We start from the raw sequence: 15,700 nt of genomic DNA, 5'->3' as shown, positions 1-15,700 counted from the left end.
AGACCTCCGTCTCCACCGTTGGTCCTTTCTGCCACGATTCACCAATTTGTTTGTTTGTTTGTTTGTTTGTTTGTTTCATTTTTTTTTTACTTCTTTCTTTTATTTTTTTCTTTCTTTCTTCCCTGCATTCTTACTACTAATCCTAATCTCCGCACTGATAACGCATTATGTAAGGAGATGAACAAATTCCTATTTTAAGACGGGGTACTATTTATACTACGCGGTGACAATGTGAAATTGTCAGTGTGCGACACACAAAGCATAAAACAATCATATCGCTATCCTAGTTATCCTTTTGATCTTCCTTATAATCTTCATATCTTGTTTTTGTCTGTTTATTCATGGTCTTCCCCCTGCTTGTCCTCATCCTCAAGCTGAAAATATTATGCACCGATCATCGAATAGGATTTATTTGTTTTATAAAGTCATTCAAAGTAATGCAAACTAAAAAAGGAGTCTGTCTTTGTATCACATAGTCCTTTTCGTCTTGGCTGTAGTCTTAAGATCTTCAGCGGTTCAATCTGCTTTCATGCTACTTTCCATTGCTTTCATTCACTTTTTTTATTTGTTCATTGTTTATTTATTTATTTCCAAGGGAGGTGTTATCCCTTTCCTCCACCTAATCCACTTCTTTCCACTGATAAACACAAAGAAATGCACAATTTAAGATCTTGCCCACTTTATAAGTTCGCTGTGCAACGGCACTGCTATTCACTAAAACGCCACAAAAGACTGGGCGTTTACAGACTATCCCATCCTCTTCAAACTCAATATCCGCACACTCTTCAAATCGATGCCGTGGTACGGTATACACACTGCCTCTGCTTTAGATTCCACTTTTCCTATTGTTTCTTTAACTATCCGTCCTTGTCCTTCTCTCCCAGGGAGGACTCATCGCCTTCCTCCTCCTCATCCTCCTCTTCACCCTGGTGCTCTACACCCGCCACCGCTGGTGCAAGCGCCGCCGCGTGCCACAGAAGAGCGCCAGCACCGAGGCCACGCACGAGATCCACTACATCCCCTCCGTGCTGCTGGGGCCCCAGGGCCGGGACAGCTACCGCGGGGGGTCCTCCGCCCGGGGCCAGCACCAGCACGGCAACTCGGTCATCGGCGTGCCCATCCGCGAGACGCCCATCCTGGACGACTACGACTGCGACGAGGACGACCTGGTGGGGCTCTCGCACAACTCCACGCCCAACCAGCTGCACCACCAGCACCTGAACCTGTGCGACGGCAAGGCGGGGCCTGCAGGAGGACTACCGTGAGGCCCAGGGGCAGGAGCTGCACTTTAACGGAGTACACACTCCGGACACCATGCGCAAGGAAGACGGCCTCAACATGAACTTTGCGGACAAAAGAGGTGAGTTTGGAGCGTGCAGGGGCTGCGTGGGGAGGGCATGCAAGGGGGGGGCCATGGTCATGCAGTCATGCGCCGAAGTTAGAATCCAGGTGGTCCCGCGTGATCGCACTCTGCAAAAGACCCCAAACTGGGGTATTTTTTTTTTTTTTTTTCACACGGGATAACCTGCATGCTTCGTGTTAGTGGTCGGTCTGTGGTGTCAGGGTCACTTGTGTTGATGAGCTTGTGCTGATTGGTTGGTCGGTTGGCTGCTGGTGGTTTGGGTTGAATAATGCGGTGGAGGTTGACGTGAGCTTTTGGCCAACGTGCGATAATCTTTAGTCCACTTTGAAACCTGGAAGCCGTTTTATATATATCGTGTCCAGAATTTCTGCAGCATGTTTGTAGATATATGTTTATCTTTGAGACCTTTTTATTTGAAAAACGACTATACTGATTAACCACGACAAAACACAATAACTCAGGCTCACAATCCATCTATGTGAGCCTGAGTATTATTACACACACACACACAGTACACACACACACACACACACACACACACACTACACACACTACACACGCACACTACACACGCACACTCTACACACACAAAGAGTCTCCTCCATTTCAATACAATTCAGTCATATCTCCAGGTCCCAAATGTTACCCCAAAAAGCACTTGTCCCTCACCTTCCCCCTGAACACCACCGGCCATTCTGTACCCGAGTGTCTCCGCTGACAGATGACCCTCATTCAGCTCTGCTCAATGGTGCTATCCCAGGCATGCCGGCCCCAGTGGTCCCCCCCAGGTTTTGCACAGAGGGGGGGTGCCAGGCCCTCCTCCATATAGCACACCGAGCAAACCAAACAAATGAGGGCTGTCATTTAGTTATTTAGTGGGGACGCACCATGGCTTAGAAGAGGAGGGGATGCTGGAGCATCGTAAATCATGGCCTGGGAAAATCACCGCCGTAGAACGCCGAGGACCGCGTGATGATGCGTTCGAGGAATGCAGGAATACCCCCCTCGCACCCTTTCAATATACCTCTCTCTCTCTCTCTTCTCTCTCTCTCTCTCTCTCTCTCCTCTCTCTCTCTCTCTCTCTCTCTCTCTCTCATCTCTCTCTCTTCTCTCTCTCTCTCTCTTGTGCTGGCCTCTGCACTCTGTTGCAGTGTCCTTTTCTCTCTTCGTTCTCTCTTGCTCTCTCATTCTCTCTCTCTTGCTCTACTGCTCTCTCTCTCTCGGTCTCTCTCCGGTTGAACCGCACACTGCACACTTAAATCCTTCCAGGGTCTTGATGTGCAATCATGCTACCAGCAGTTAGACAACTATTCATCGCAGCGTTTTTCTCCCTTCGTTCCTCACATCCTGCACTCCACTCCCCAGAGAGGTCATGCCTAGGGTTAATAGAACCACCGGTAAACGTATGCCTCATTTGGACTCCTGCTTGCTACTCTTTACTTCTTAGACAACAGATGCTAAATATGAGACACGACACTGATGATAATATGTGGCATTGTGGATTCCTCTACTGAAACTCGCCTTGTGCAGTGTGCAGGGTGGCTTCAGTGCATCCTCTGAGTCGCAGCAGTAATGTGCATTACTGCTGGAACCCAGATCAATACTTGATTATCTTCATCGACAATGCTAACCATAAAGATTTTTTTCACAAACTGTTAAAAAGCAAAAGAAGTTGGAGAATGAAACACCACAGCACGGGGTATTTTCTTAACAATTTCGCAGACAGTCCCTTTTTTTTTTTACCAACTATATCAGTGGCATATGGTATCGGGACAGAGAGCACTCCCAGCTGACGTACTCTGTGTCAGAAGCCCGCCGTCTGCCGCCCACCTGCTGGCATCCCGGAGCGGGACGCACAACCACTACGTGCTCACACTTATGACACCGTGCATCTACAAAAATAGCACCAGCAAGGACTACCCGTTTCTTTGCACCACAGTTAAATGACTAAAGGGTGACTTGTTGATCACAGAACAGGTTCCCCCATTGTGTTGAACACACACTCAAGGTGCTTGTTCGCGTTGATGCCTTTGGACTGACACAATGATGTTCTCAATGTCCGTTATAATCCCTCTTCATGCTCACCCTGACAAACAGTTTCTGGAGAGGATAAAAAAAAGACTAAGCCTTAGGCAGCGATTTAAACTAAGCTGCATTTTAAGTTGCTACATTAGATTTCATAACACCAGAATATATTAATGACCCCCATGGAATTCCCATTGGTGTGGATAACATGTTAAATCAAGCAGAATGTGTTTATGCAGCATGTTTTATGGAGTGCTAGACTATTGGTGCCTTTATAATAGCCAGCCTTTTATGGACATGATGCTTGCTTTGAGAATGGAACACGCGATCAACATAGTAACATAGTTTATGCCTTCTGGGAGATACTGCTCTTTTTTCAACTCTAGATTTATAATCTAATCCACAACATTATTTTAGTGTAGCAGATAAAGAATGTTTGTTTTCATTAGAGATTGGTCAGGTCAGAAACACATACATTTTACATCTGTTTATCTCTGATATATTAAAAATACTATGTTGACTAGTGGGAAAAGATGATAACCTTTGCTTTAAATGACTCTCAAACCTTTTGTTTACCCAAGCCAAACTTGAAATTGTAATTGTTTCCGATATTCATTTTGTTGCCAGTTGTATATTTTTATACAAGTGGTTCTCAACTGGTCTGACCTTGGGACCCATATTTTCCGATGGTCATTATGTCCCGACCCACTTTTATTCAATTCAAACCAAGCAAATGTATTTATCCAAAATGGGCTAGTAACCAAGAATAGACAATGTCATCATGACCTTTTTGAAACATAAATAAGCAAATATTTTCAACCCTGCTTTCAAAGCACACTACAGTACTCAAGCAATAAAAAAAATGGAAGAAGTACAAGTAATCAAAGAAAATTGTAGCAGTAAAAAAAAATATATATTTTTTTTTTTGGGACCCTGCGACCCATTTTAAACAAATCCGGGATCCACTTTTAGGTTGCGACGACCAGTTGAGAAACACTGTATAGGTTCTTAATCTGTCAACATAATCTGTATCGGAGTCAGAATTTCCATCATACCTTGGTTTTAAACTAATGTTTTCAAATGTATGAACAATTGCTCACTTATCCAGAAGGAATGCTGATGCAAGTTGTTCAACTATAAGCCAGCCACTTTTATTCTGTCATATATATATAGATATATATATCTATATATATATGTGTATATATGTATATATAGATATATATATCTATATATATATGTGTGTGTAATGTGTAGTGTTCTGTACAATATGGGTTGATGCTGTAACAGATTTGTGAGTTATGCTTCCAAATAATAAACCACTGGCATCAGAGGTTTTTTAATTGGAAGGAACAGCTCTTTTAATGTTCAGAAACCAGCACATACCTCCCCAAATACTTATACATAGGGTTCTAAGAATAATAATAAGGTACTGATTCGGATATTCCTTGGGATTTAATCAGGGTTTGTTGATTTTGTTTAATTTGAAGTGCCAAAAATTCCCACAAAACAATATGTTTTACAAATAATTGTAGCTCAAGAATTACTTCTACATTTTCCTCTCCCCATTTTCCTCTTCTGAAACACTCCTAATTTGGCCGTTTGATACAGGAAAATATCCTAACTGTTCTTGGCTATGATACTAAAGGAAATCTTGCAATTTAGCAGCCAACCCACCTACTGAGCTGCTTTCTCTCCAACCCACACCTGCTTAGCACCAACCTTTCACTCTGCTTAAAATTTCCACAGCGGTGTAAAGTATTGACATCTGCGTTTAGGATACATGGTGTTAAGTTCCTCATTATATTTTCCCACTCACGATCACACATTAATCCCACACATTTTAATGACTCCCATGCTACATTTCTCACCGTCGGGAATTGGGTTTCTGCTTTACCTCTACATGTTATAACTCTTACTTAACAGAAGTGGAATGTCTAGTTTAGTGTGCTGGGGTGCACTTTAGTCCATTAATTGACTCTATAGTGCACGCTCATTTGCCATGTCAGGTCTAGCTCTGCCAACATTAACTTATTTCCATTTTTTGTATACCCTGTAAAATGTTGCTTAGTTGTTTTTTGCCAATGGCCTTGGCATGTTGCTAGTAGTTTAATTTTCCTTTAACAAGAAACAGAATATACCTTAAATTTATTTAACCAAACGACTAGTGTCCATTTCCACAAAGAAATGTGATTGTCTGCGGTAGCCGATACAGCCCTTACAGTCAACTTTGGTGAGGCTATGGAGCACAGCATTCGGATTTTGGATTTAGTTTTACTTTATCTTTATTTTGTTTCATGTTTGTTGCATTGGGATCTGTCAAAGTTCTTGACGTGTTGCTTGTGTTTCTTTCCTCCTGTAGTCTTGTGCTCTCTATTCCTGTTCTAACTTTTTTCATTCAATTAATTTATAATAAATCAACTCAGCATAAAATGACTCTACCCTCCTGGCTTTGATTCACCAAGGTGTTTCAATAAAGGCAATTGCTTCATCAAATATTTAGGTGAGTGCAGCGCTCAACTATTGTTCTCCTAAGGCTTTATTCTTTAATATTCTTACCAATACTTTGGCACTCAACTCCTCCTAGGTCTACGTGTTTTTAGCTAGAGACTTCATTGAAATTTTAAAATGTTCAGCCTTAATTGGAATCGACCGCTCTTACCTTTCTAACTAAAAGATAAAAATCATCAACTTTTATTTTTTAAAGTTGAAGAAGGGAAGGGAAGGGAAGACAACTTCTTCAGACTACACAACTCTGTAAATTTGTAACCTTTAAACTTTTGTTCAAACATTTTAACACATCGCTTTTTGTTCTTCATAGTCATCAAATTGATTCAATACCATTTATACTTTTTTAAGATTCAACAGTTTTTGTTTTTAAACCCACTTTGTATATTCACAGTTGGCTTTGATTGACTTCCGTTGAGCTCTGCTAGAGTATGGCGATGTCACCTGCTCTAGCCCAAGATGGATATCACAAAAGCTAACCAGTTTGCTCGCACACACACACACACACACACACACACACACACACACACACACACACACACACTTCTTCTCTGACGCTTACTTAACTGTTACACTAACTTGATTCTACCATTTCAAACTTTATCACAACAGCTCAGCTATTCTATATTTTATCTAAAATGTATTGAAACTTTAGAATTTTAGCTGTTAATTACATTTGTTTCCAACTTTTTGATTTTTTTTTACATTGTTTACTCCGTTTAGACTTTTGAACTCTGTTCAAATCTTTTCAGTTGATTTAAGCCATTCCACATTTCTTCACGTCTTAAGCCAGATGGCTTTATTAAAACGTATTTTCAACCTCACTTTGCACCACAGCACTCACCGCATCTTCTGCAGGAAATGCAGTTTAGTTTGTTCCTTCCCCAGCCAGAACATAAGGCATCCAATCACATTCATTATTGTAAGGGCAGCACTCATATTTTACACAATCACACAATGACGCATTCGAACCTGCGCAAATTGAAGTACAATCACCAGGCCCATCAGTGGTTAGCATAGAGCGGACTAATGAGGTCGAATGAACTGATGGTGGACTCAGAACCCAAACCCCATTGAGTGATACACACCATTACTCGCAGTGGATTAACTGACTAAAAAGATGAAGATGGTTTTGAGTTAACGTGCATTCTCCTTACGTCTATGCATCGATTGATTTACGAAACCCCACCGTGAACCTCTCAAATGTTCGGCTGAGGGGGCTTTCTCTTACTCGTTAAAGTGCTGTGTTCAATCAGATTATACCACGGCGTTGTATTACAATATTTTTACCCTAACCTAGCCTCATTGACTGGCCGACTAGAAAGCCCACTGCATGACTCCTAGTTTCTCTGTGCAGAATAATCTCATTAGTGACTGTAAAGTGCTTACTAGACGCAGCACAACGCACACCAGGGACGTTGGCTGTGCCCAGTGAAATTCACTCTATGAATTGTCCTGTCTCGTCTGAACCAAGCCCAAAGATAATGTAAATAAGGATGTTTTTCTGCCTTCATTTTACCCTGTCACACTTGATTAAGCCCACAATATGCTCCCACTTAAATCGCAGACTCCAATCTACAGGTTTTCTATCAACAGAGTTATTGCATGCAAAGCATAGACTAGAGACCACTCGTGCTTAATGTGGGCCACCGGTACATTTATTAACTGCAATTATTTAGTAATTTAGCAGCCGCTTTCAGGGCAAAGTGTCTCACAGTGAATGCCACGTGCCATTAAAGTGAGGCTCGAGACCAGGCGTCCGTCTTGAGGATGCCGACAAGCTAAACCTCATTTAGAGTCGCCACGTGTGTGCATAGTGTGCATAATTTTTTTTTTTGTCATTGCATAGGATACAACGACATTGGATGGCAGTCCTCTTGATGCTTTATAAATAAAAATAGTTATAAAAAGAATATAAAACAATACAATGTCCAGCTATTCACAGACTACCCTCCTCTACCCTCCCACATCCCCACATCCTCACACACACACACACATCCATTCACATCCATTCTCCAGTGCATGCTTAAAGTGACAGTGAGGTAGCATGGGAAAAAAAAGTGCATACAGTGCATGAGCAAGCTGGCGTGAACCAAACACGACGTTATCACGGCCCTCATGCACTTTTCATATGGCTTCACTGTTGCGGTTCGTGCACCTCGGGGAAAATGTGTAGCCCCTAAAGCAGAGTGTGCACTTGATGCAGTCTACCACAGGGTTACGGTGGAGCGGTGACTATAAACGCCACGGCGGTGCGCGGACGGTCTGTGTGCTTCAGGAACGGCACATCGTCACCGCGACTATAAATTCCCGTTTAGTGCGTGGACATGAGGTATCAAACCCGGTACCGCTGCCTTGCTTCCTGGGAGCCCGGACAAATGCACACGCGACACGGGGGATGGTGGAGCCTTAGCATAAATACAAATTGAAATATCGTCTGAAGAATAGGCCTATTGTTGGAGATGACATCATGCGATGACATCAGTGTTAGAACGATTGTGTTCCAAAACCCCTTAAGGGAGTCCCTTTGTGATGTCATTGTGCAGATGGCCATGGACATTGTTAGGACCAGCGCACCAGCAGCTCAGTTCCTCCACTGCCTGCACAGCGGTGCTGTTGTTCTCACTGACTAACAATTGACCCGACAGCTCACGGGTCAATCTAGACAATCTACCCTATAGCGACAATCTTCCCAAGTGGGAGTGTCCGCCCATTATGTGTTGATAGAGGGCTAGATCAACATACTGGCCAACCTGATGGACGGCACCAATTGGTCGGCAGATCTATCTATCTCGGTGGACACGCCCACTTGTGATGTCTTAATCGACAGCACACCTGGTGGTATCATGGCAGGGTGGGCTTTTGAACCCAACAAGGGCACACACATGCTGAACAGAAAACAAATTCTGAGTATGTACCAATGGTTCATTAATCATATGATTAGACACTTCACTAGTTCACTAGTCAATACTGACTATTACAATTAAGTAGGTAATTCAGCAAACGCTTTAACCCATAAGCATCTTTCAGTGAATTCAGATGCAGGTTATTTTAAAGCAGGGAGGGGTTGGGTTTGGCATCTTGGTCAAGGATACCTACAGGAAGATTATTGCCATTGAATATCAAACTCCATACCTTTTGTCTGGGAGTCTAACCCCTCTAGCAACTACTCCTACACCAGGAACACCAGGCTGCCTGTTTTGTAAGCTTGTCGATGGCATTTGCCAGTTCTGCGAGTTGGGATAGTTAACCGTATGTCTGTGTGTGTGCGGTGCGAAACCCACAAAAAAGTGTTTGTAATTAAGTCCCAGCGATTTATCACTGGGGGAAGATGACAACCCAGGTTTGGTATTAATCACAACATTGCCCCCGGCTGCTTTCACTATGCCAGGTTGGCAGGCATTTTTCATCAGTGGTGTCACATTAGAGTTGTGTGGCATGGCGTTGTGTCATTATGCTCAAATAAGGGGCTGGATCGGGGGCCTCGGAGTGCTCCACTCGCGACATGCAAACACGCAGAGAGAGCCTGGACGTGGTAAACAGGTTTTTCACATTGCTTAAGAACAGGAGTTTTGATCACATTATTGCATGGAATATGTATTGTAATGCATGTTTTTTTTTATTTATTATTTATTTATGTTTGTTACTTTGTTACCTTTACTCTCAGCGCACAATGTGTGCATGTGTGCGCGTGTACATTCAGCATTATACATATATTGATTTCTTTCCTCTTCACAATTCATAACCACAACTTTTCTTTTTTTCATAGCATGAAAATGGTAATTCATGTGTAGAGAGTAGATTCAGGAAGAGATGTTGCGTTTCTTTGCGTGTTCATAATTGCCTCTCAGTGGGATACATGTTATGCCTTCGGCATCATCCGTGTTTGCATTGTAATGTAAACTACAACAACAACAACAACAACAACATCAAGCGTCAGCAAAGAGCTAACAAAGAAAACAATGCACAGCAATAATTTGGTGTAGCCCTTATTAAAGCAATTAAGGAAAATAATTTGTATAAAATCCATATGTCCTTGTTAGATATGCAAGCCTCAACCGAAATCTGAATATTATTTCATGAAATGGAAACTGTTCTTCTAAATCCCTATTCTGCTCGTTTGGTGTCTTGGGAAATTGTTTAGCTTCTAACAAACTATATTTATTCATCAGAATATTTCTTAGGAAGACAAATGGTACCACCATTATTATTGCATTTGCATATGGCTGTAGAAAACGTCCTTTGAACAGGCTAGACGTGCATTTAGCATGTTTTGTATGAAAGCCCGACCAGGCAAAGATGCAGATATTTACACTCAGAGTAAACAACCCATCAACTTCCAAGAGCAAAGGCTTAACCGCAGACATTTCTATTAGAAAGAGACAATGATTGGAGCCGCAAAACAAATAACCATTTGTATGCCATATGGGAGGGAAGATTAACATACGATTGATCAGGGAACGTTACATCAGGGAACGTCAACACTGGCCGTATGGACTAGTACAAGGATCAGAATGTGAAAATGTACTATTTTAAATGTCTTAATCACAAATGTTTGTCGTATATTTTTGGAATGGTCTTAACTGCAGGACCTTCTGGCGATTAGCTCAGTGTCTTACCTCTGTCTCAACTGTCTTAAATTGCATGTTTGATGTTTCAAATGTATTAATCCGAATCAGATTCTTTCTACCAGTTGGCATGCCATTGTTGGGTTCAACTTCATTTAGCATTCGTTTTGCACCCTGTGTTCACTGAAATATAAGCAGTTTAATTTAGCATTGCTTCACCTGACGACGAACCCTTCGTCAGGATCTCACAATCAGTTTATGTATTCATACCTGTGACCTACTCTAACCGTAACCGCAGGCTTTTTATTTCAATTGTATTTCCTGACATTTTATTGCAATTTTCTGCCCTGTTTTTTTTTTCCGTTACGTCAAAGAAGCATATCAACATGCTGCGCAGGAAGTGATAGAATGTTGGAATCCAAGGTTGGCCAACATTCTTTAATCGGGTGGCCTTTCACAGTCGCTCAGATCAGCATGTTGCTCGTGTGTGTATGAACATATAAATGTGTGTGTGTGTGTGTTCCGTTGGGTTCCTGACCTTTTCAAAGTCAGACTTGGGTTTCTTTGAAGTGGCAGTCAAACGCACACACACACACACACACACACACACACACACACACACACACACACACACACACACACACAGGGCGAGAGAGAGCCATAGACAGTGGAAGCGATTTGCAAGTGTAACTTAAAGGAAATAAACCTGTCCACTGGTAGTAAATGGACTAGTCATGACAACATTATATCGTTATATAGGTGCAGTATATCACTGCAATAGAAAGGCACATTACACTAATTCTTACTGATTATGTGATCTGGATGAATGGTTGTGTAATTAGTTTTTCATTAAAACAGAGGCAATCCAGTTGTGCTTTTTAAAGCCTGCGTTCTGCAGAGCAGTTACTGCTCGTACTTTGAATACTACTCCCTCGTGCCTTCTCAGTGAGGAGTGACCTAACTGCTTTGTCGCCTGTGTGCCATCATAATAATTACCCACCACTTAAGTTGTACTGATTATCTGAAAAAATAAAAATAAACACACACAGGACAATTTTAAAAGTCATCATACAAGTTTCTGTTTTATCTAAAACAATTGAATAGATTTCTAGATCTGAAAACGTGTGGACCCCACCTTTAACTTAATAGCATCTGCTACCACTGATAGTGATACTCACTAAACATCTGCCGGTACTATCACTGTCCCGGTGGACATAATCCCGTCGCTCTGCTACACACTAAAGTGAGTTTGCTTGTGGCTTTGAATCATTAGGCAGTCAGTTTGCACATACTGGACATCTATGAGAAAAGAAAAATGGCTTCCTGAAATAGACCATTAAATATCCAAAGCTTATGTCAGCAATCTTCCGCGGCCCAATATGCATATCTGGGGACCCCGAGTATGGTCCGGACCCCAAGGTTGGGAATCACTGCCTTAGTGCTTAGCTTGCACCTCCTTCCTGGCAGCAGACCAAACTAGGCTACAGAGGACATTGCTAGAAAGCTATCCCATTTATTTTAACAGTACCACTTACTATTAACACTGTATGGAAAATGAATGCCCCTGTACATGACACGATCTTCTAGCAATCCCTTCTAAACCTTCACACAAGTACGGACTCTACTTAATGTTCTGATTTATTGTTCAAAGTTTGCAGTCTGCCTGTAGGCATCCTTAAGCAAGATGCCCTTAACCCTATCCGGGGGCAATGTTGTGATTAATACTAAACGCTAATAACAGCTAAGGGTTATCTCAGAAGATTCACTGTATGTCACTTACGATAAAACTTTCAAACTTTAGGCGCTATATGCTATATATTGAACAGCTTTCAAACTAGTCACACATTCTGGCTTCACATGCTGGTTCATTGGAATCACCCGGCTCAGTATGTGGCAGAAACTGACGCTTTTAGTGGCACTCTCCGCCTGCAGAGCAGTGGCCGAGGGGACGTTTCGTTGTGATCGCAGTGCGCCGTAAAAGACTATCCATATTTCATTCCTGCTTGGCGACACACCGGCGGCCGCCACGCTATACATAGCACTCAAAGTCTTACTTATTCACAAACAGCGGGCGACTTGTACTGGGTGGAAGTATACCAGAAGTGGCAGTCCCTTCCTGGAGAATATGAAAACAGTTCAACTGCTCTGAATCAGAATGGCACTTTGCAAGCTCTCAAATGCCCCCCCAAAAAATGACAAGAAATGGATTGGGCCAAGGGAATCATGCAAAGAGCAAAGGGTGTTTCCTAGACTGGAGCACCGTCGACGGAGGGAGAGGGATGAAGTACAATCGTCTCCTTGACGTTTCAACAGTAATCTTCCCCTCTGGATGGGGGGGGGGGGGGGGAGTGCAGGAACTAGGCCATACAGGGCACCTGCTGTGGTGTGTTGTTGTCCCTTTTATAATTTAACGGAAGAAACACTTGGCAACAGGAATACGTATGAATCGGCAGCTGCTCCGGCGGTCTCTGTTGCCACGTTCTACTTAAGTTACTTTGTGCTGAGATCTGAAGCTGGGGTTTTTCCAAGGTTAGAGTGTTTGCTATTGATTCTTCAATTTTTCTAAGTTGATGAAAGAGGGTCGTCTAGTCTCTTTCTTGTTTTCTTGACCAACCTGAAGGTCCTGGGTTTGATACCCCACTGTCCAGTCTATCTGTAGTCATTCTTGAGCAAGACGCCCTAACCCCCAGCTGTTCATAAATGTACAATATGAAATGACTGACAATTGGTATTCAACTTTGTTATCACCAATGCTTTTTGAAGAGTCATATCCTTTACTCTTCAAATGGTGCTCCTCTTGTTTGTACCGTCTCATTCTCAGCTTGCAAACATTTAGGGATTTCACCGTGGCTGTTTGGAGTCTGACATGGTGCTGGTCCCTGCGTTCCTCTCTCCCTTTCTCCTCTCCTCTATTCACGTGTTCTGATCTTCTCCTATCCTCCTCTCGTCCCTCGCTCTCTTCCATTATGCAATTTATCTCTGTCCACTACCCTCGCTCTCGCTATCATTTTTCCTCAAACATGCTTTCCTCTTACCCAGGATGCTTCAGTGCCCTCTGCTCTCTGCGTTCTTTATCTTCCCTAGTGCTCACTCTCTCTCTCTCTCTCTCTCTCTCTCTCTCTCTCTCTCTCTCTGTCTCTCTCTCTCTCTCTCTCTCTCTCTCTCTCTCTCTCTCTCTCTCTCTCTCTCTCTCTCTCTCTCTCTCTCTTGCACACACACACACTTTCTCTCTGACTCTTCGCTTTCTCTCTCTCTCTATCTTCCCTAGCTTTCCCTCTGTATATTTCCCCTAGCTTTTTATCTTTACCTCTTTCTCCCTCTCTCCCCTAGCTCTCTCCCTCTCTAGCTTGCTCTGCCTAGCTCTTTCCCTCTGCTGGTTCTCTCTCTCTTTTGCATCAAATTTCTGTCATAATCTCCACTCCCCTTCCATGCCGTTTTCATCCATCACCTCCACAGCTTCAATTTCCTTCCCATGTTTTTCCCTCTCACGCAATATGAGCTGTGATGCACCACCTCTCTCTCTCTCTCTCTCTCTCTCTCTCTCTCTCTCTCTCTCTCTCTCTCTCTCTCTCTCTCTCTTCCCCACACACTCTCTCACTTTCTCACCTCTGCCTACTCGGCCCCCTCCCTCTCTCCTCTTTTACCCACTGACACCTCTATCTCTTTTATTTTTTCTGTCAACTCTCTCTCTCTCTCTCTCTCTCTCTCTCTCTCTCTCTCTCTCTCTCTCTCTCCCTCTCTCCTCCCCTTACCTGTCACCCACTGTGACGACGGCGCCTGCCTCTGTCCCCTGGTGTGGCTTTCGCCGTCCCCCCATCCCTGTTGAAAACAATGACAAATGTAATGGATCGCAGAGGGAATCAGAGCTCCCGGCTCACGGCGGCCATTTTCATCTCCATTCATCTCGGCCTGCAGGCAGCTGTCCCCAGCCACGGCATCAAAACACTCACAGTGGAAAGGAAGAGGTACACATGGAGTATGTATGTAAGAAATACGATCAATAACACTATCAACAATAATGTCATAATAATTGCCTGATCATTTGTCTGTGCCATTTTTGTCTTGCCCGGCGAAGCACGTGGTTGGTTGTATGAAAGGTGCTATATTGAGAAGTTGAGTTGTATTGAGAAAAAATAAATGTCAATTTGTTAACTTACAGTGAACATTCACAATATTAAAAGACTATATTCCAGAACACCACTGATGCTTCGTGAGCCACACGCTTGTAGTGTAATGTATCGTTGGGATTGTCTCGACAGCAACATCTGGTACCTAATGGTTTGTCTATTAGATAACGGATCGACACAGGCAGACATAAGACAGTGGAAGGAGGAGAAAGTCACTCTGAAGTGGTTTATACTTCAGTATCGATAGTTTATTTTGGCAATGCGACACCGCATTAGGTGTTTTTCACCAAATACACCCCAGTGTCGTACAAAAGTGAATGATGAAGTGCAGACCTTTCCCCCCCGTAATACTGCCGTCCCACACTGACCTGTCAGCTAAAATGGGCTGAAACCACTCTTGCTGTTTTGCCGGCACTCCCATTGGATGCCTGGGACGTCTTAGGGGCTATTAGCATAATAACATGTCAGCTATATAAAAGGCCTTAGTGCTGACACCTAAATGATCTGACAGTCGATAGCTTGTTAGTGTTAGCGCCAGTAGTCCTCTCTTCACCCCGTGACAAACAGTGTGGGCCTGTCTCTTCCCAGGATGCTGAATAAGGACAAGCAGAGTTCCTACGTCCAGCACAAATTAAATGACATGTCATTCCACTCTTTCTCCTCCCCCCCCCCCCCGCCGCCCCTCCCACCACCTTCCCTTTTTTTTAATACCAGACAAGATTGAAAAATACTGCCCACAACATAAACCCAGACCTAAGAGTGCATGTTTAGAAATATACAAAAAGGTTATTTAGAGTAGGGACAAGGCGACTATTTTTACATTCTGTTCAGCCAACCAATGTTCCATACTAGTGGGCATCCATATTGGATGTTCGAGGGCCACAGAGGGCTGTAAAGTTATGCTTACGAAGGGAACTTGGCTTCTAAGGTAGCATAGAATACATTGACAAGGCATTTCACGGTGGTGTTGTTTGAAAATGGGAAAATGAAAATGCAGCTATTTAACACTGTAATAACGGTCCATTATGTTGCCATTTATGAAAGGTTGATTTTGACGGCCATCACTAACGTTGGACATATTTAAGAAAGCAACAAGGGTATATGATTGTGTT

At 43.0% G+C, this 15,700-nt stretch overlaps 1 protein-coding gene across 1 annotated transcript in view; it reads left to right on the top strand.

Annotated features, from left to right (window-relative positions):
- astn2 (astrotactin 2) overlaps positions 1–15,700 on the top strand; it is a gene marked incomplete at both ends in the record, with an annotated part of 226,615 nt that overhangs the window by 87,794 nt on the left and 123,121 nt on the right. The window contains 2 exon segments of the mRNA XM_084483245.1: positions 885–1,240; positions 1,242–1,360. Coding sequence (XP_084339371.1) covers positions 885–1,240; positions 1,242–1,360 — 475 coding nt within the window.

This window comes from Micromesistius poutassou (assembly GCF_964030765.1).
Source record: "Micromesistius poutassou genome assembly, chromosome: 18".
Taxonomy (NCBI): domain Eukaryota; kingdom Metazoa; phylum Chordata; class Actinopteri; order Gadiformes; family Gadidae; genus Micromesistius; species Micromesistius poutassou.
This window is presented reverse-complemented; position numbering and strand designations above follow the sequence as displayed.